This window comes from Ylistrum balloti, unplaced genomic scaffold (assembly GCF_031769215.1).
Source record: "Ylistrum balloti isolate Yb309-2 unplaced genomic scaffold, AGI_CSIRO_Ybal_v1 Utg369810, whole genome shotgun sequence".
NCBI lineage: Eukaryota > Metazoa > Mollusca > Bivalvia > Pectinida > Pectinidae > Ylistrum > Ylistrum balloti.
In genome coordinates, this window is record NW_026781983.1 from 310,865 (window position 1) to 332,607 (window position 21,743).

The 21,743-nt window shown below is 34.2% G+C and overlaps 1 protein-coding gene and 1 long non-coding RNA gene across 2 annotated transcripts; both read right to left on the bottom strand.

The window, feature by feature from the left end:
• Positions 1-4,838: 4,838 nt before the first annotated feature.
• On the bottom strand, positions 4,839-6,692 carry LOC132544814 (uncharacterized). Its single transcript, XR_009554016.1, has 2 exons — positions 6,522-6,692; positions 4,839-6,480 (listed from the first exon to the last, which is right to left on the bottom strand). It is a non-coding gene; the product is annotated as an uncharacterized LOC132544814 (long non-coding RNA).
• Positions 6,693-14,725: 8,033 nt separating this feature from the next.
• Positions 14,726-21,627, bottom strand: LOC132544839 (uncharacterized). Its single transcript, XM_060208488.1, has 5 exons — positions 21,609-21,627; positions 17,777-18,684; positions 16,904-17,053; positions 15,646-15,794; positions 14,726-14,836 (listed from the first exon to the last, which is right to left on the bottom strand). Exons 2-5 carry the CDS (start codon positions 18,648-18,650, stop codon positions 14,726-14,728), a joined length of 1,284 nt encoding a protein of 427 aa, XP_060064471.1. The 5' UTR covers positions 18,651-18,684; positions 21,609-21,627.
• Between the last annotated feature and the right edge of the window lie 116 nt (positions 21,628-21,743).

Sequence of the window (21,743 nt, forward strand, 5' to 3'; positions counted from 1 at the left end):
ACATTTACTATATCTAAAAATTCAGGACGCAGAAACAGAATTAAGAAATGTGTTACATGATAACAAGTGTTAAATAATGTTTAGTTTATAAAATACTTCATCGCATTGATAAAAGCTCAATCTTTCATTATGAAAAAATCATTTTACAATACTGAAACTATGGTGTATCATTTGTACTAGAGTGCTGTGAAGTGTATGTGCCATTCATTGCCTGTCCTTGATAAATGAACAATATCACTTTTAAGATATCTTTGCAGTATATATATATGTACCGTATTTTACCACAAATAAGCCCCCTCCTGTAAATAAGTCCCTCTGCCATTATTGTGTGTCTTATAGTACATATACAGAAAAGTTTCAATGATCAGGAATTTTTTTTTTTTTTTTTTTTTGTTATCATCAATAACTTCTTTCCGTCATTATTAAAACTCTTAAAATTCTAAAACGATATGGGGAAAAAATGTTAAAAATCATCCTGCAAAACAAACTTTGACCCCAAGATTGATATAAAGACTGAACCCACAGATTTTTTGTGGCAGTGTTCGTATAGATATACATATCATAGAAATGATGTCAGTATTTGACAGTAAAATTATGGTTTCAATTTCTGGTTGTACTTCAAATGGGCTTTAGGTATAATTAAAATACAGCAGTATACTTTAGATAATACATTCAGTTGTTACTGTTTATGTATCAGTGATCTATGTTATTCAGGAATATCACTGATGGATTTGAAACTGGGACTAAAAGTGATGTTCACATGGATGAAATATAGAATAGCAAAGAATAGACTTCTAACTACAATATTTTCTGCTTTTGAAAATGTCACAAAATTTACTCAACCTGTGAGTGATATATGTTGATAGATTGGATGTGTATATGTAAATCATGTTTGATATGTGTTTGTAAGCTTGCTTTAAGGTAACGCTTTGTGATTGTGCTTGTATTCATAAATGCATGCAGTGTCCATTCTAGTTCTTAAAATCAATGCAATGTCCATTCTAGTTCTTGTCTAAGACAGGAAATCTGGCTTTTATAACTAATATGATGTTTAGTAGGATTTTAATGTAATTCTGGTAAATATTACCAACAATATGCTACTCGGCTAGTAATTTCTTTCATGAGAAAATGGATATTTATGGGATAGTTCTGAATAAAGAGTAAATATTGTGTGATAGGTTGAATATCTGAATCATTCTTTCATCAGTAACAATGTTATTCATCCCTCTTTCTTTACATTAAAGTTTTTTTTTATTAATTGATGAGGGTTTTTATAGTAGAACAGAATTTTTAGTGAAGCAGCGCTCAGCATCATGAGAGGTGAAAGGTTACTACAAGTGAGAAATCACAGCTTATGATTACTGACTAGTGAGAGGGGTCAGAGGTCAAGGACTGAAAGGTCAGTGATCTTGATTAGTTAGATGGATCAGAGATCACAGACTAAAAGATATAAGGGATTACTGATCATAACTATTGAGAGGGGTTGGAGGTCACAGACTGAGAGAAGTCGAAAATGAATTATCATGACTAGTGTTTTGCGATTATGACTAATAGAGATATCGGAGGTCATGGCCTACTCATGAAATCTTCGGTGAGAGGTGAGAGGTGAGAGGTGGAATAGTTATTAGTCTTTCTCGTTACCCAGATCATCGCTCTTAATAAAACAGTACTACAAATTAGGAAATGCATGAAATTGTGAATGCAAGGAGAGGAAAGGGAGAAAGGATGGAGAGGGGGAGGTAAAGAGAGAGTTAAAAGAATAATGTACAAAACAGAAAAGGAAGGAAGGAAAAAAGGGATAGAAAGCTGTAGTGGTGTTGGTGCACGGAGTAGGAAAATCATGTGTCATTTAGCAGTGGCACATAAGTCCATTGTATACTATGTTGATACTCAAACAAGTCACAAGCAATGCACATCTGATATAATGGAGTAGTGTATATGTCATTTTGACAAATGGAGTCTTATTGCATAATTGAGATAATTATAATTAAATATTAATTATGTGATCAATGAATGGAAATTCTGATTTATTTATTGTTTATGATATGTTTGTATAACATGCATTAAAGCTTTATAATATACACTGCGATGTCTGAGTGATAACTATACCAGTTTATCATAAAAACATAATCCTAGTAGAAAAATGGCTAGGATACAACTGTCAGCTGGAGAGAGCTAGAACTTCTCTTAAGCTTGATAGGTTAAGTCTAACACTAATAAGCCTAAGTCCTTGATACGATCATTTATCAGTACAGGAGTTAAAGTGGATAAAGAAGGCATTGTAAACGATACAAATCCCCTCGCAGTGTCACCTTGATTTTGGTGTAATAAAGAAGATATATTTAGATAGAATCCCTCCAGGAATGACGCCACTAGGGTGCTGACAAGGATTTTTTTAATATAGTGACCTTGACCCTACAACCCTGTAATTCCAAGTTGTCTGACATCATGGTTCTTGATATGAATGTGATAACATTCCTACAGGAAATAAGACATTAGATAACTGTCAGGATTTTGTCTGATATTGTGACTGTGGCCTTGACCCCTACAATCACAAAACTCAAACTTGTCCATGATATTTAATAGCTTTACGTGAATATAAAATTTGATGGAAATCCCTTGATTGAATGAAGCAGGTAGAGTGCTGACAATGATTTGATAGAAATAAGAACAATGACCTTGACTTTAACCTTCAAACCCTGAAATTCAAATTTGTCAGAGATACTCATGTTCATTCTAAGTGTATGATTGAGTTCTCTCTAGAAATGAAACCACTATAGTGCTGACAAGGACAAGTTTATTTACAGGAATATATATCCCTACCAACATTCATCAAGAGACAATGATAATTAATCTCTCTCATGTAGGCACATGGGAAAAATATTAGATGTTGTTCTACAAGCATTTGTATAACCTCTAAAAACCTGAGGACAATTTTTTTTTTTTTTTTTTGCAACGGGAAAATTTAATTTAACCTTGTAAATACTTGCCACAATATACTGCTTTGCTGGAGAGAGCTTCACTTTAGCTTGATATAGTCAAGTATCATATAGAAACATAGCTGTTGGTGGCTTACAAAAACATTAAATGAAACAAGAGGCCCAGAGGGCCTGTATCACTAACCTGGATCTTTATGACCAACATTACTTTATCTGTGCATATGTTCCACGTTTAACACATTTGACCCCTGTGACCTTGACTATAGGTCAAGGTCATTTCTTTTACTTTCTTGGACTTTATAAAAGGAACATACTGACCAAATATAATGATTCTAGGCTTTTCGATATTTCAGAAGAAATTGTTTAAATGTTTTAACACATTTGACTCCTGTGACCTTGAAGATTGGTCAAGGTCATTTCTTAGCAAACTTTGTAGGACACCATAAGAGGAATATAGTAGCCGAATATCATGATTCTAGGCCTTCAGGTATTTTAGAAGAAGTCGTTTAAAATTTTTTAACACATTTGACCTATGTGACCTTGAATATGGGTCAATGTTATTTTTTTTCGCAAACTTTGTTGGGCTTCATCAAAAGAACTATCTAGCCAAATATGATGATTCTAGGCCTTCCAGTATTTTGGAAGAACTTGTTGAAATGTTTTAACACATTTGACCTATGTGACCTTGAATATGGGTCAATGTTATTTTTTTTTGCAAACTTTGTTTGGCTTCATCAAAGGAACCTTCCAGCCAAATATGATAACTCTATGCCTTTCGGTATTTCAGAAGAAGTTGTTTAAATGAAAAGTTGACGGACGCTGGACGGACGGACGCCTAAACGGCACTTTGGGTCAGATGAGCTAAAAAGTCATGTTCTTTCTTTAATCGGTAGTTTTGCCGTCCAGAGCAACTTAAGTATAAAAGAAAATCAATAGATATCTAAAATATCAGATTTGGTTCTGATGTTTCTGACCAATCCGTGATGAAAACGATCAAGATTCTTTTTTTCATTGATTCAAATATTTGCAGTTTAACAAAAAAGCTTGAAGCAATATGTATTGAAAAACATGTTGTGGGGCTCAATTTTCATGGTATTTCCAAAAATAAACTATTTCTTGGACACTGGAGCTTGTGGATACTGATGATGATGCTTCCTGGACATGAATTTGTTAGAGTACACACAAGATGAATAAATACAAGAGACTCCAGGGCCTTAACGGTCATCCGAGTCACAATACTTCTTGCATCATGTCGATAATAGAAATTATTTTGTTAAAAACAAGTGATATAACTTAACCTATATTGTACATATAATGCATAGTATAGTTATCACATCTGTATGTATTGTATAATTATCACATCTGTAGGTATTGAATAGTTATCACATCTGTATGTATTTACATGATGTTTTGTGTTATGTCTGTATTGTATAGTTATCACATCTGTATGTATTGTATAGTTATCACATCTGTATGTATTTACATATGTTTGTATTATATAGTTATCACATCTGTATGTATTGTATAGTATTGTATAGTCTGTATGTATTGTATAGTTATCACATCTGTATGTATTGTATAATTATCACATCTGTATGTATTGTATAATTATCACATCTGTATGTATTGTATAATTATCACATCTGAATATATTCAGATATAGTGCTATACGTGTAAACCTTACTTTAAATATATTAGACAAAGAACCTTATTCTTTAAAAATTTTGCTCACATACCAGATATTTCTAGTATTTTACACATATGGTGCAGGTGATATTAAAAGCAGTGAACGTCAGGTTGACTTGATGTGATCTAGTCAGCCACCTTGTTTGGAGATAAATTTGGTCGACATCAGAAGTTTCATCAAGGTCATGGTAAGTAAAACACAACACACAGATGTAATAACATAGCTTTACTGATGTGTGCACAAAGCTAACCATACATTGTAAACAAATCATCACAGCAGGAATCAACATAGGGTAACAGCTCCTAAACACATTCTGATGAAATTTTATAGTGATATGTGAAAAACTATCTTAAAATACAAAATCCTTTTTTATAAAATCATCAGGTTCATGTTTAGAAAAAAATATAAAATTAAAGACTGCTTGTAAATTCATTCAACTTGTTAAGTTTATTGATGATGATATTGAATGTATGTCCTCATCATTACATGTGGGAAAAAAAGGGGGGGGGGGTGTATGCACAACAAAGCAGGATGAATGCTGTGAAATAGCGACAATACAAGAGATCTGATTTTGGTGCCACAATGTGATTTTCATTGGTTCTACAACTGGTACTATCTCCTTCTCTTTCCTCCTTCTTCATTTTTTATTTTCTCTTCGATTGCCATTTTGCTTTTTCAATAAACTCCAAATTGAACACATGTACAACTACGGACCAAGAGGAACCTGACAGATACATATGGAATTCAAAATGATTCATCCAGTACTACCTCTCCAGAAATAAGTAATGCTGAAGGGTGGACAGATGATTCATGGAAAAATGGATATTTGCTCATGGTGGGCTAAAAATCTCACAAACATAATTTATGAATCTGTGAAACTCAATTACCTCAAACCCCAAGAGAATCGGAAGAAAGAAGAAAATCTGTGGATTGTAGTGACATTTATCTTGTGTAAATCACAAAAAGACATACTGTGCCTATAATGAAGTGCATTAAACAAAGTGCATTACCTCTGTGGTAGCCAAAGGGCAAAGGGTTCTTCTATCAATGATAAATAATCAAAACCCTTTATTACAACTATACTTTGGGATTAATGTTTTCCTTGATAAATGTTTCCTTTTCATTGATCACATTATACCACATCAAATTCTTGATGCAACAAAACATTTTCGTAAATTTTCATCATTAAATTTCTTTGACCAAATTATTTGAAACTTCGTCTAGCAGTGCAGGTGTCTGAAGTGTAGCCTCTGAACTGCCTGGTGCTAGTTTACCATGATAACTATAACAGAACTGATGACATACCAAAGGTTTGTGAAAACTTGACACAAACAGGTCTTTGTTAGATAGATGTGACAGAAAAACATGAAAAGTGTAAATATGAATGTAAGCACACACAACTATAATGGATTCCTTCTCCAATTCTTTATAACTATCAAAAATATCCTTCATTACAAAAAACAAAGATAAATTGTTAGCCAAAGGCAACTAATCCTCTTTTGACATAAATCCTGTCCACTTAAATCTGGAACACATTTCATCCACCTCTTAACACTGAGCAGAGACAAAATTTGCTTAATCAGGGTCAGAAGGACATAACTTGGGTTTTTTGAGTCATGGTCATAGGAAAATCTAATAGTTCTTCATTAACTTATTTCTCTCATCTCCATTGTAGAGAGACTTCTGCCTCATGCTGCCTCACTCTTCATTTTTCTATCAGAGCTTCTACAAGCCCCCTCCTAAATCTTCAATTCACTACCAGTGGTAAACCTGCTCCCTCCTATAAACACCAATTCACTACCAGTGGTAAACCTTCTCCCTCCTATAAACACCAATTCACTACCAGTGGTAAACCTACTCCCTCCTAAATCTTCAATTCACTACCAGTGGTAAACCTTCTCCCTCCTATAAACACCAATTCACTACCAGTGGTAAACCTAATCCCTCCTAAATCTTCAATTCACTACCAGTGGTAAACCTTCTCCCTCCTATAAACACCAATTCACTACCAGTGGTAAACCTTCTCCCTCCTATAAACACCAATTCACTACCAGTGGTAAACCTTCTCCCTCCTGTAAACACCAATTCACTACCAGTGGTAAACCTTCTCCCTCCTGTAAACACCAATTCACTACCAGTGGTAAACCTGCTCCCTCCTGTAAACACCAATTCACTACCAGTGGTAAACCTTCTCCTTCCTATAAACACCAATTCACTACCAGTGGTAAACCTTCTCCCTCCTATAAACACCAATTCACTACCAGTGGTAAACCTTCTCCCTCCTATAAACACCAATTCACTACCAGTGGTAAACCTTCTCCCTCCTATAAACACCAATTCACTACCAGTGGTAAACCTTCTCCCTCCTATAAACACCAATTCACTACCAGTGGTAAACCTTCTCCCTCCTATAAACACCAATTCACTACCAGTGGTAAACCTTCTCCCTCCTATAAACACCAATTCACTACCAGTGATAAACCTTCTCCCTCCTATAAACACCAATTCACTACCAGTGGTAAACCTTCTCCCTCCTATAAACACCAATTCACTACCAGTGGTAAACCTTCTCCCTCCTATAAACACCAATTCACTACCAGTGGTAAACCTTCTCCCTCCTATAAACACCAATTCACTACCAGTGGTAAACCTTCTCCCTCCTATAAACACCAATTCACTACCAGTGGTAAACCTTCTCCCTCCTATAAACACCAATTCACTACCAGTGGTAAACCTTCTCCCTCCTATAAACACCAATTCACTACCAGTGGTAAACCTACTCCCTCCTATAAACACCAATTCACTACCAGTAATAACCAATTCTTCAAAAGTGATCACCCTCCCCTCATGTATTCCTCATTTCTTTACCAGTAGTGAACAACCCCCAGACCCAGTAAATATAACCTTGTACCAGTAGATATAACCTTGTCCCAGTATATTTATCTTGGTCCCTGTAGATATAACCTTGAACCAGAAGATATAACCTTGTCCCAGTAGATGTAACCTTGTCCCAGAAGATATAACCTTGTCCAGAAGATATAACCTTGTCCCAGAAGATACAACCTTGTCCCAGTAGAGATAACCTTGTCCCAGAAGATATAACCTTGTCCCAGAAGAGATATTCTTGTCCCAGTAGATATAACCTTGTCCCTGTAGAGATATTCTTGTCCTAGTAGAAATAACCTTGACCCAGTAGATATAACCTTGTCCCAGTAGATATAACCTTGTCCTAGTAGAGACATCCTTGTCCCAGTAGCTATAATCCTGTCCCAGTGGTTACATTGTATGTCCTTGTCCCAGTAGCTATAATCCTGTCCCAGTGGTTATATCCTTGTCACAAACAATATTGTTTTAGATTTAAACTTATCACTATGATATCAGGTTTTACACTCATAACATTTTCACAGAGAATGTTTTGCCCATAATACCAGGATGAGGAAGCCAACCATTACCTCCTTCTCAAAATTTACAGCTGAGCTGGTTACCAGGCAACAGTACATATAACACGAACTAGCATTTCAGCTGAAACTGCAATTGATGTAAATGGGATTATAATGAGGCAAATTAATAGATCAATACAATATTCAAAATTTAAACAATCCAACCAAATTATATATAATTTTAAAACAAGATAGGCACGGTATACTTTTATAATATTTAACAATTTGTATGTACAGCATTTCACAATATCATCATGTCAGATATTATTCATAAAACAAATCATGTCAGTCTAAGATCCAACATCATAGTCCAACACACTAATGACATTGATTTTTCCAAGTGTTATTTGGAGTTCTGTAATGCCACGTAAAACTTTCAGTCTTGTTACATGTATCCACATGGAGTGAAGATTATATGTCCAATCATGACTGTGATATTACTGTTTCACTCTGATACATGTACTTCACCATACAGCGATACATTTTCTACTTCATCAGAAACTATTTGGTTAAGTAGAAACATTTAGAGTTTACTTTGATTTTTGGTAGCAAGCTGTTGTCCTGAGAAATACTGAAATGTTTGTCACCATACTTACTAACTTTCAAGAACTTTCATGGGGGAAGTGTGGAGGGGGCGGGGTGGGAGGATTTATTATGCTAAAATTGAAACTGTAAATAAAAATGTATGTATACACGTATATACATTCCAGTAAAGAATGATACTTGTAAACAATATCTTTGGGGATGCTCATTCAAATGAAATCATTACATCTAAGAATACTTAAGCAAATTCACTTGTTGAAAATAGCAAAATTTGAAGTCTAAAATTAAGCCACCCTCCTCATAGGGAGGGTTACTTGGCAAGTATGAGTTGTTTTATTATTATAATACTTCACATGGTCAGGGGAAAGTAATACTCCTAGTTTACTTTCAGTTTTATTTCCTTTTTTAAATGTTCAATCATATCTTTGGAAAACGTCAAGGAGTTTGGGTCCATAGACATTAGATTTTGATGACCAGTATGTTTGTCATTTCTTATCATTTAAGTAACATTACAATGCTTTGCAATGTCCATCAATACATATAATGCTAATATTCATATAATATGCAACATATACCATACAGATAAGTACATTGCTCAAAGACGAAGCAGAATATTCAGAAAATATAACCATTTTTTGAGCTTATAATGGACAAACAAATATTTCACTATATTTGACATTATCAACCTATCTGACCATAAGTATAACAACACCACTTCCACTTGATCTTGGGTGTAACAACACAACATCTACCAGATCTGCAGTGCAACAACACCATGTCTACTAGACATGGGGTGTAACAACACCATGTCTACTAGACATAGGGTGTAACAACACCATGTCTACCTGACCTAGGGTGTAACAATACCATGTCTACTTGACGTGGGGTGTAACACACAAATATATTAACAATATGCTATAAAACATGTACACTTCAAAGATAATGCTGAACAATAGTTACAATAATCCTGCATCTTATACAACCGAAAACAGTTGTCAGTCTCAATGTCAGACATGACTGACTTAATACACCACACATGTATAGTTCCAAAGGTATTCTCCTATACAAGTAAGCATCATCAATATTGGTAGTCAAGACAACACACAGTTCTCATCTAACAAAAACAAACTCTTTCATTTAAACAATCATTATTGATTGCCAAGCTAACAATTAAATAAACTCCTAAATAAGCATTTACAAATAACAATGATGTCCATTTTGTGACGTTAAAAGCAACAAAACTATTAACAAAAATTGACTGAATAACCTCCATGTGTTTCACCCATGTTCACCATTCTATAATAAAAGGTCAAAACAAATGCTATATTTCATACATTTCTACAATTAAAGATGAAATAATTTGAAGTGTTATTTATATCTAAGTTCTCAAGCTTATTTACCTAGCCATTGCGTAACTATACATACATAACATTGTTAATCACTGAATAAACAGTAAAACTACATTTCTGAATAAGCCCACTGACTACAAAGTTAATGTGAGTCCCCGGTGAATTTTTATAATAGATTAATCCTATTTTCTAGCTCAAAGTAAAAAGGATGTATTTTTAACTTAAGTCATACAATGTTTTTATCCAATTATTTCTTATTTCAAGCTTTACAAATTTTTGTGATTGTCTTTCGTTTTTCCGCCCTGAAAATAGCCATCTTTAACAGTTTCTCTGGACTTCAACACCTTGTCATCTATACCTGTGACTTAATTCTAGAAATATAAACAGTGTAATATCTTAATTATGGTCCTTTCTCATTTACCTTTAATTATGCCTGTGGGATTTGCATTGTGACCGAGATTCCTTTTGTCATATATATATATCTATATGTGCATGTGTATACATTAATATTAAAAAAAAAAAAAAAAAAAAACTCACAAGAAGAAGAATTGCTTTCTTAAAATATGTAGTAAAATTACAGTTTACACCAAAAAATATAAACAAAATGCCATTTTTTTTAAAAAAAAAATGCTTCATTGAAATATATACCATGTCATAACCTTGGCAGAATACTAGTTTCCTACAGTCTCTGGCCAAAATACTTAACCTAAACAAATATCTGATAAATGATTACATGTTTGGGTATGGGATGTAAAGATAAGTCTATCAAAATGATTTACCGTCTAGAAGTACCAGAAGAAATGTACAAAAAAAGTCAATGGAAATTATTAATAAAAGTAGTTTACATCAGAAGAGAAAGGTTACGTATGTTTTCAACTTTTTGGTAAAATTAGTCTGAAATAATATGATGAAGGGGTTGTCACCATCAATCGCTGATAAAAAAAATATGATGAAGGGGTTGTATCCATCAATCGCTGATAAAAAAAATATGATGAAGGGGTTGTATCCATCAATCGCTGATAAAAAAAATATGATGAAGGGGTTGTCACCATCAATCTCTGATAAAAAAAATATGATGAAGAGGTTGTATCCATCAATCGCTGATAAAAAAAATATGATGAAGGGGTTGTATCCATCAATCGCTGATAAAAAAATATGATGAAGGGGTTGTATCCATAAATCGCTGATAAAAAAAATATGTTGTCATTTAAAAAGGTGATATTATGCTGGATCTTCTTTAATGTAAAGTATATATAATATATCTGTAACAGTGTTGTCAGAAAACCTGATTAGGAAGTGTTGACCTTTGGTGGCATATGTATATGATGCTATGGTTTGAACAAAAGTCATTTCTCTGTGGAGGGTTAAGGAGATATCTTGCACACAAGGTGTGAAGGTTGTCATGTATATACATGTACACACATTCACACACACACACACACACACAGGTAACATTTGTGTAGATCTGCTACACACACAGGGTATACCAAATATTATCTACACCAAACAGATTTTTTGTTTTAATGGTTTAATACTGGAAGCTCACAAAATTTACTACTTACCTAATTAGTACAAAGTTCACAACTCACATTTTTTTTGACCCAGTAACCAAATGTTTACCAAGGTAAGTTAAAATAAACAGCATTTTAGAATGATTCAAGAAAAATGACACAACATATGAATTTTAGGCTTTGCACATACAGTTAAACCTTGTTATCTCAAACTCTTATAACTTAAAGACCGTGTTTAATTCAAAGTAACAAGTGTGTCCTAACCAAACTTTTCACCAAACATTTAATCTCACTTACATAAAATACTATACAACTCAAAGTTTTCCAATGGTCCTGCTGACTTCAAAATAACAAAGTTGAAATATACTTGATTCACAAATACATAATGTAAAGAAAACATTTCACTCATAAAAAAAAGCTAAGGGTTGACAAAATTTTCACACACTAAACTCTACGTTTAAATCTAAGAATATGTAAGTTTTCCATTTATATATACAAAAAGGTTTTCCCTGTATTTTGTGACAAATCTAATCACATACAAAAAGTTTCCTTGTGGATGTAATAAAATTTTCAAAATTCTGTTACAAAAAATCATGATAAACCCAGTCATGCACAAAAAAGGTTTCCATAAGTTAATGTGACAAAAGGTTCTCACAGAACTGTAACTAGATTGTTACAAACACTGCCACATACAATACGTTTTTCCAAGTAAAATACTGGATCGTGATATAAATTGTAATTGTCTGTTACATAATTTCTCAAAGCGAAAAGGTTTACGAAGTACAAAGAAAGTATTTAACGAAAGTTTATGGAAATTATGACTTAAAAGTCTACACCAGTAAATACATACTAAATTTTTAATAAATTTTTGGTAAAAATATCTGCGTTGATAAAAAATAATATGATAGGGGTTGTCACCATCAATCGCTGATAAAAAAAAGTATGATGAAAGGGGTTGTATCCATCAATAATGATAAAAAAAATATGATCAGAAGGGGTTGTATCCATAATCACAAAAATAAAAAATATTGTCCATCAATCGCTGATAAAAAAAAATATGAGGTTGTATATCAATCGCATAAAAAAAATATTCTGTGTCTTATTTACATGTAAATGATGAAGGGGTTGTATCCATCAATCGCTGAAAATAAAAATATGATGAAGGGGTTGTGTTTCAGTAATGTTAACAAAAATATGATGAAGGGTTGACCAATTTGATAAAAAAAATATGATGAAGGGGCATCAATCTCTGTTATATTAAAAAAATATGTGTTGTATGTCTATGCTGTATGATGAAATCCAAATCGCTGTAAAAAAATATGATGAAGGGGTTGTTCATCAATCGCTGATAAAAAAATATGATGAAGGGGTTGTATCCATCAATCGCACATAAAAAATATGTTGTCATTTAAAAAGGTGATATTATGCTGGATCTTCTTTAATGTAAAGTATATATAATATATCTGTAACAGTGTTGTCAGAAAACCTGATTACAAGTGTTGACCTTTGGTGGCATATGTATATGATGCTATGGTTTGAACAAAAGTCATTTGTGATATCTTGCACACAAGGTGTGAAGGTTGTCATGTATATACATGTACACACATTCACACACACACACACACACAGGTAACATTTGTGTAGATCTGCTACACACACAGGGTATACCAAATATTATCTACACCAAACAGATTTTTTGTTTTAATGGTTTAATACTGGAAGCTCACAAAATTTACTACTTACCTAATTAGTACAAAGTTCACAACTCACATTTTTTTTGACCCAGTAACCAAATGTTTACCAAGGTAAGTTAAAATAAACAGCATTTTAGAATGATTCAAGAAAAATGACACAACATATGAATTTTAGGCTTTGCACATACAGTTAAACCTTGTTATCTCAAACTCTTATAACTTAAAGACCGTGTTTAATTCAAAGTATTTAGTGTGTCCTAACCAAACTTTTCACCAAACATTTAATCTCACTTACATAAAATACTATACAACTCAAAGTTTTCCAATGGTCCTGCTGACTTCAAAATAACAAAGTTGAAATATACTTGATTCACAAATACATAATGTAAAGAAAACATTTCACTCATAAAACAAAAGCTGGAGGGTTGACAAAATTTTCACACACTAAACTCTACGTTTAAATCTAAGATCTGTAAGTTTTCCATTTAAGTACGACAAAAAGGTTTTCCCTGTATTTTGTGACAAATCTAATCACATACAAAAAGTTTCCTTGTGGATGTAATAAAATTTTCAAAATTCTGTTACTAGATCATGATAAACCCAGTCATGCACAAAAAAGGTTTCCATAAGTTAATGTGACAAAAGGTTCTCACAGAACTGTAACTAGATTGTTACAAACACTGCCACATACAATACGTTTTTCCAAGTAAAAGTGACTGGATCGTGATATAAATTGTAATTGTCTGTTACATAATTTCTCACAAGCGAAAAGGTTTACGATGTACAAAGAAAGTATTTAACGATAGTTTATGGTTTATGACTTTAGAGTCTACACCAGTAAATACATACTAAATTTTTAATAAATTTTTCAGCTAAAAATATCTGCGTTGATAAAATTAATCAAACATAGTTCATGAAAATTCTTTTGATTGTTTCTCAAAAGTTCCTGAAAGACAGTTTACGAACAATAATGTCAACGTACATATTTCAGCAGTCAGTGTATTTTAGAGCTTTTCACAAAAAAAATATTGTACTCAAATATGATTGTATATGTTGCACTTTCTGTGTCTTATTTACATAACAATAACTTTGGATCTCCTTATCTATCAATTTACCTGAAAATAACATTCCACTGAAATCTGATAGTACCAAGCTAAGTGTGTTTACAGTATATGTCCTAGTATGACAACAATATGCTTAAAGTACTGACTTATGAACAATTTGATTTTAGGATGCAGCAATGCATATCTAGCATGTTATATTAATACAGTACCATGTGCTTACTGTCTTTGGTTTGTCCACTAGTCTGGAATGTTCCTAGAAGGATGTCACTATACCTTCTTGTCTGCATGTCTAGACATCCTGACGCATGACACTTGGACCCTACCATCATCACATAGACATATATTATTTCAAATGGACGCACGAAATTGATTTACTATAATCATAAATGTACACTACATTCTTTTGCACACTGTTACAATTCAGCGCATAATTTGACAATGTCTCAATAAGAATGCTGACTTTGGAAAAACATGAAATATCTAGGAATTTAGATAACATCATAAAATGGCACAGACTTTAGACTTGTTTGTTTGGTGTTCTTGTTGTAGTAGCCGCTCTTCCTGTAGAAGCACAGTCTTACGGAGCTGCTGGATCTCCTTCTGATGTCTCTTAAACAAAAACAAACATTGTCTGCGGTGAGAGTCTCGGGCTTCGTAGCATGCAATCACAAAACACTGGCGGGTACAAATGAACATTGAAACATGCAAACACAACAGATATTTAGAAATGGAAAAAAAGCGCAGAGACCTAATCGCAACAGCAGGTTAAAACAAAATGGGAACAGAAGGGTGGATATACAATGGGAACAGTAGGGTGGAGATACAATGGGAACAGTAGGGTGGAGATACAATGGGAACAGTAGGGTGGAGATACAATGGGAACAGTAGGGTGGAGATACAATGGGAACAGTAGGGTGAGGATACAATGGGAACAGTAGGATGGAGATACAATGGGAACAGCAGAATTGAGATACAAATGGAAAAGCAGTGTAGAGAAACATTGAGAAAAACAGAGCAAGGACATAATTGAGACAACAAACCGTTAATTATCCAATTAGCCAAGCCCTTCATGCTTGTTAAGTCAGGCACCTGAGTGAATTTGTTTACATAAGGTCACCAAATGTGTTAGGGTCACACTCATTGTGGTTTCCCAATTATCAATGGATCAAACCACATCAACTGTTTCATCGCAGTAACCAGTAATAAATTAATCTTTCTGTAGAAAATCTGTTTCTTTTTTAATCTGCCCCCCCCACCCCCACCCCACGCGCCCCCCCCCCCCCCAAAAAAAAAACCTGCGCACTATACTCGCAAATTAACAGTAATTTATTTACAGATCCTTGGAACTACTGCACAAAAGCAGGTATCTTTACTTTAAATGTTTAATGCAAAAACACATAACAAGATGGCATACTAACCTGTCTGGTCCACTCTTGGATTTCAGCACCCTTGAGGGGTCCCTGGACACTACCATCCCTCCGAACATAGACATCTCCACATGTAGCATATAGAACATCTGTATCCTCAAGAGCTTTCACATTCACCTCCAACACACGGAGGAGGGGCTCTGTAACAGAATGGTATTTATAGGTACACATCATTCAAAATCAAAGGTTGAATATGAATATCACAACGGTATTCAGTGTGTCCACTCCAAAACTTGAATCTATAAATCAGTTAACAACATGTCACACTTTGAACCATTTTTAATGTACTTCTGGGTGTCAATTGCATGTTGCACTGCCCTGATGAGCTAAATAAGGGTGAAGTTGGTCAGCAGTAATAAATTTATTGACCACCTAATTTTTTTAAGTTGGTATATGTCGTGTTAACTCCCTACTTCTGATTTGTAGGTATACACGTCTTAATGAGAGAGGAAGGATGCTATGTCCAGACTACCGACATGATCACATTAGAGACATCCAACCTTAATAGACACTATAACAACATCAAAGTAAACTTAACACCCACAGCAGATTCACGCCATTTCATTCCTCTCTCCTTCCTTCAACAAAATGTTGGACATAGAACACAAACAGAGATATACAACCTTACAACCTTCTATATGTATATTCATCCTGAATGTTAAACAGACAAAGAACACCATTTATTTGGAAGCAAACAGAATGATCTGAGGCAAGTTAAGAAAATTTCCTCACTGTATTATAAAGGAGGGTTGTGCAATGCCATCAGAAGCAATTGGGATAAAGTTTTAAGTGTCTTGCCCAAGGACACTACAATGGCAACCCAAGTTATCATGTGATCTTTGCTTCCGCAGAAACATAAAACTCGTATTTATGTAACAATGTTATGTTGCCTGGCCCCAGTTTTCATGAATCTGCCTTAAATTGAGGAATTTTCCTAAACTTAAATCTGTTCATAGGACAACATTACATCAGTTAAGGAAATTGCCTTAAATTGAGGAATTTTCCTAAACTTAAATCTGTTCATAGGACAACATTACATCAGTTAAGGAAATTGCCTTAAATTGAGGAATTTTCCTAAACTTAAATCTGTCCATAGGACAACATTGCATTAGTTAAGGAAATTTCCTTTAATTTTTTAACTTAGGTAATGGTATTCTACGCGAGTTAAGATTTCCTTAAGTTAAGGAAGATTCATGAAACAGGGGTTCGAAGATCCATGTGTTGTTTACATTTTTATTACACAACTTACCAGAAGGCAAACTGTTGGTGAGAACAGGGACAAATTGAACTGTGTACATGTTAGGGAAGATGGCTGGGTTTATATTTTTGATAGCCATATCAATGTCAAGTCTGGCCTTGTCCTCTTGTGATTGGTTACATTCCACACCCTTAACATGACCTGGCAAACAAAAACAATCCGCATTTCATAACATACCAAACTTCTTGTGGTGAGTCCATCCAAAATGTTTCAGAAAAAAATGTTGGACAATAAAATTCTTTCATATCACACAGAAAAATTATAGTGTCTTAAAATCTGAATTCAAAAATCATGATCTTTTGAAATAACTTAATACTTTAATGCTCTAATACATGTATAATCCATGTGTAATTATTTCTTTCTAATCATCAAGTCTTTTTATTTCTGATTTTGAAACAGGAGACTCTTGGTTTACTATCATTATGTTAAGAAAACTATTTTGATTGGCTGCAATGTAAATAAAGAAACCAGACACTGTGATTATACTACATTTCATTGTTCAGTTTACCTAAAAAGTATCTTGAGAACACTACAAATTTAGATGAAACTTTCTGTATGGATGAAATTACATTCCAACACACTAGTCTGTTTTATAAATGGCTTCTTCCAATCTAGTTACCAAGTAATTATACTAATTGTCCGTCTATACATATGTTCTGTTACTTACAATGTCATAAATAACTACTTACTTTTAAATCAAATTTATGTGTTTAAAATTGTCATGTACATAATTCCTTGTCTAAATTAAAAAACACAGTTAACTGAAGGTTGAAGATCCTTTATTTACAGACTGATAAAAACCAAACTGAACATAAAAGGATCAGGTTGAAAAAGTATTCCTGAAAAATATTTCTATATCCTTACCTGTATCGCTGACACCGATCATCAGTGTACCAGCCTCTCTACTATTCAGGAAGCCACACACATACTTTCCAACATCCTTGTTCAGCTGTTTCCTTATATAGTTACCAGAACCAAGTTTATACTCTCTGCTGCGTGTTTCGGTACCAAGATACTGTTCTAATGCGTAGTGTCGATCAGACAGCTGTACAAGACCAGTAGTGGACGTGGCTGCAGGTGACCCCTCCGCCAGATACCCTGTCATTGAGGTCGATGTTGAGCAGTGGTTCTCACTAAGACTCAGGTTTGCTACACCTGTTGTTACTGTTTCCTGCCCTTCTTTATTGCTTGATGCAGTCTTTGGTTTTGAAGGACTTGGAGACACTGTTTTTCCTCCTTCCTTATAACTCTGTTTAGAAGTGCTCTTTTTATCACTGGCTGAAATTGTCCCACTGGTCTGTTTTACAGTAGAAAGTGTTTTGGTATCTCTGCTTTCTTTTTTATCAGCATTGTTGTTCCTCGATCCAGATTGAGAATGTTCAACCTCGCTGTGTTCTTCTTCTGGTTTTGGTTTCTTACTTTTCCTGGGTTTCTTCACCTTTTTATAATCAACGGTGAGCGACTCATAAGGCTGCACTATGTATGTGAAGTTATAACGAAGGTTACGGCGATTTTCCCAGGAGGCTAATTCCTCCAATGTCTCCGAGGCCTCACCTTCATCATGAAGATCTACAAAAGCAAACCATGCCTGTTTGCCCTTCTTAATATCAATATCATTCCAATCAACAACAACACCTATGTAATTGCAGAAGAGCTCCAGCAGATTGTTTTTCAATTCTATAAGAGGCAGGTCACGGCGTAGGTTTCCAAGGTAGAGTATGTTCTTATCCTTCCCCATTTCTGTTGGATGGTGTCACCCTATATGCATTGTCCTGAAACAGGTATACAGAGACACTTGTATAGCTATATACATATACAACAAAAAATCTGGACAGAGGTCTCAGAAGACACCTGGTTATACAAAATATATAAGAAGCCCATGGGACTTAACAGTCATCTGACTACAAAATCTTTCACAGGGAGAAGTGTTATTTTTTCTACTTTGAACAAAATGTAGTTTTGGTGAGGAGCAGGTAACTATAATAAGTGTTACCTATTTTTTTGACAGTAAAGTTAGAGCTCAATCCAACTGTTTGAAATAGGTGTTGCACAGGAAAACCATGATTGTGCAGTCATGGTACAAAATGGTATCCCGGGCTGCCTTGTCAAAGTTTTGACATGGTCCAAAAATAACAACACTTTATTGGCTACCTTTCCATAACATTCCCAACAATTTTTACTTCAAAAGGCACCAGTGGAACTGGAGAACAAGTTTAAAATATGTTTATCAAAATGACGGCCATGGTGGCCATCTTAGATTTCAGACCAACCTGCAAAATAACAAGACTTTGTTAGGCCCATCTCAGGATCTTTCCATGCATGTTTAAGCTCAATCTCAATGGTGAAACTTGAGAAGAAGTTTAAAATGTTAAAAGTTTATGTACTGTGGCAGCGGATGACAACGCATGAAGATGACCTAATAATTATATCAACAACACTGATCTACTATGTTTGGTACAAAACTCTTGAAACATTGTGTTATTAATCATTACTATTGTTAGTAAAGTTTATGTTTCTGCAGCTAAAAGACAATAATGACATTTATTTCCAGCAATTTATCCAAAATATTAGGTTATTAAGTCTAATTACATGTAATTATAGTATTTCATTAATCCATCAACTGAAATGTAAAAGATGCAGAGTTTAACCACGTTTATGTTACTTTAAGGTCTATAGGGAAAACAAAAACAATTTTCTTGTGGTTTCATAAGATTGAATGATAAGAGAAAAAGCTATGACAAAACCTTCAGAGACATCAGTAAAACCAGTCATAGACATTAACAGACTAGTATATTCCTCCTTCAGTTTAACTCTCCATCCCCAAATCCTATCAGAATGCTGTCTGATTTAGTCAGATATATTACAACCTTGTGATTAGATTGAAGTTCAGTATCAGATCTGCTGTGTGCTAAACTTCAACATTTCCAAAGGTAATGAAATTTTCATGTGTTGGAAAATTTCCTCAAAGAAGAGCTATAGAAATTTTGTTGTAATTAAAATCATTTTACGTCATGTAGTACTACCCTACACCCATTCTGTTTAAAATATATCACCATTTTTTCCCAAGTGGGACACTTATTTTTTGCCATCACACCACCATGGATGCCTCCTCACCTAGTCTTAAAGTGTTGAGAAGGCTTTTTTGTGAACTATTTTCAGCTGACTTTTTTTTTTTATAATGGATGCTTCTATAAAAATGAAGGGGGCTTATCTGTGGTAATCCAATTGTGAATGATAAAAACTTTCAGACACGCAAAACTCAATACTTAAAACAAGTCTTCTTAAGTATAACAGGACATACAATAATACAAAACGTAATACCAACACAACTCTAATCATGTGTTCTAACCTTTTAACCTTGTAGCAACAAGAAATTCCTCCTTTCTTTTCTTGAAGTTGTTGCCCTTCAAACTGATGAAAACATTTTTCACATTACAGTGGGTCATTGGTACTGGTTACACGGAATGGGAAAACAGGCAAGGTTTGGAGTTCAAGTCATTGCTCACTAACAAAACTACCTAAGTCCATCTATACTGCCAAGCTTCATTATTTACTATGTAACAGTAATGAGTCTTGAAAAATTCATTGCTTCCAAATGGAGTTCAAACTTGCAACCCCTCAATCTCTAGCCAGACACTCCACCTCTCGACTAAAGGGAAATTCCCTCTTACCAATGCCAGTAAGGCAACCTGAACTCTCTCCTAGACATCTACCTGCCAAGTGGTAGCTCTTGGTATCAACAATTACTGGTTTAATAAATTGTGTTTTTAAATCATAAAAAACATTATTTAAGGAGATAATCTAATGGAGAAGCATTAATGCATCTGTATCCCTATCAAGGGTTGATACAGATCTTCACAATGACTATACCACCATGCTGTATCTGTCAGCTTTGCAACAATCAGCCATTAACACATCGACTGACCCTGGGGACACATTTCTAAAACCCTTTTTCTTCTATCAATAATAATGATTATATTTTTAAAAAACATCTTTTTCTATAAATTTTGCTCAACAAAACTCAAGCAATCCGTTGTCTTATTGACGAGTCATTACTTTTATTTTAAAGTGGACATCAATTTATTGATATCAAAACAGGATAACATGTGTCCAAGTTCAAGTCACACAATTCTTTTTTATTTAGTTAGAACTGAGATATGTTGTGTATATCTCTAGATTAAGATTAATTTACCAGCAAAATCTGGAGGGGTGCTACTTGCTAAAGTGTGGGATGCATGCATGCAGTTGCATTTATAGGAGTTTGGGAACATGAAATCGAGTGCATTCACATTTAGGTCGCTCTGTTTTGGATCTACAGCCAAGGAGGTATGGTTAAGCTTCCCGTCTGATCCGGCTAATCTTTTAAATTATTATAAGGGAATCCGAAATTTTTTAAGGATAAGGATATGATATTGAACTCTTTAAAGTGAAATGAAAATATATTCTTTGTAATTGTGACCAATGAGTATACTATAATACCAAATAAAAGGAATTCTGAAAATGACAGACAACTTCAGTAAAGATATCTATGTATCTCATGACTAGCAATCTACCTGCGCCAATCAGAAACTTCTGATAGAAATGTAGGAAGCGAGCTATCATCTTTGTTCAGCAGTGACATCGATTGGTACTGTGCAAAACTGGATGCATATGTTCTATTACACTACAAACACATATTTGGCGATGCGTTATTTACCTTTGCTATGGCAAATTAGCATAAATATTATGAAATATGTTTCCACAACGTGCATGTAAACAACCGGAAGTGTGGTCATGAGAGCACTAAATATAATCATGCGCACTTGAATGCTTCATGGTAACTAGAATTTAA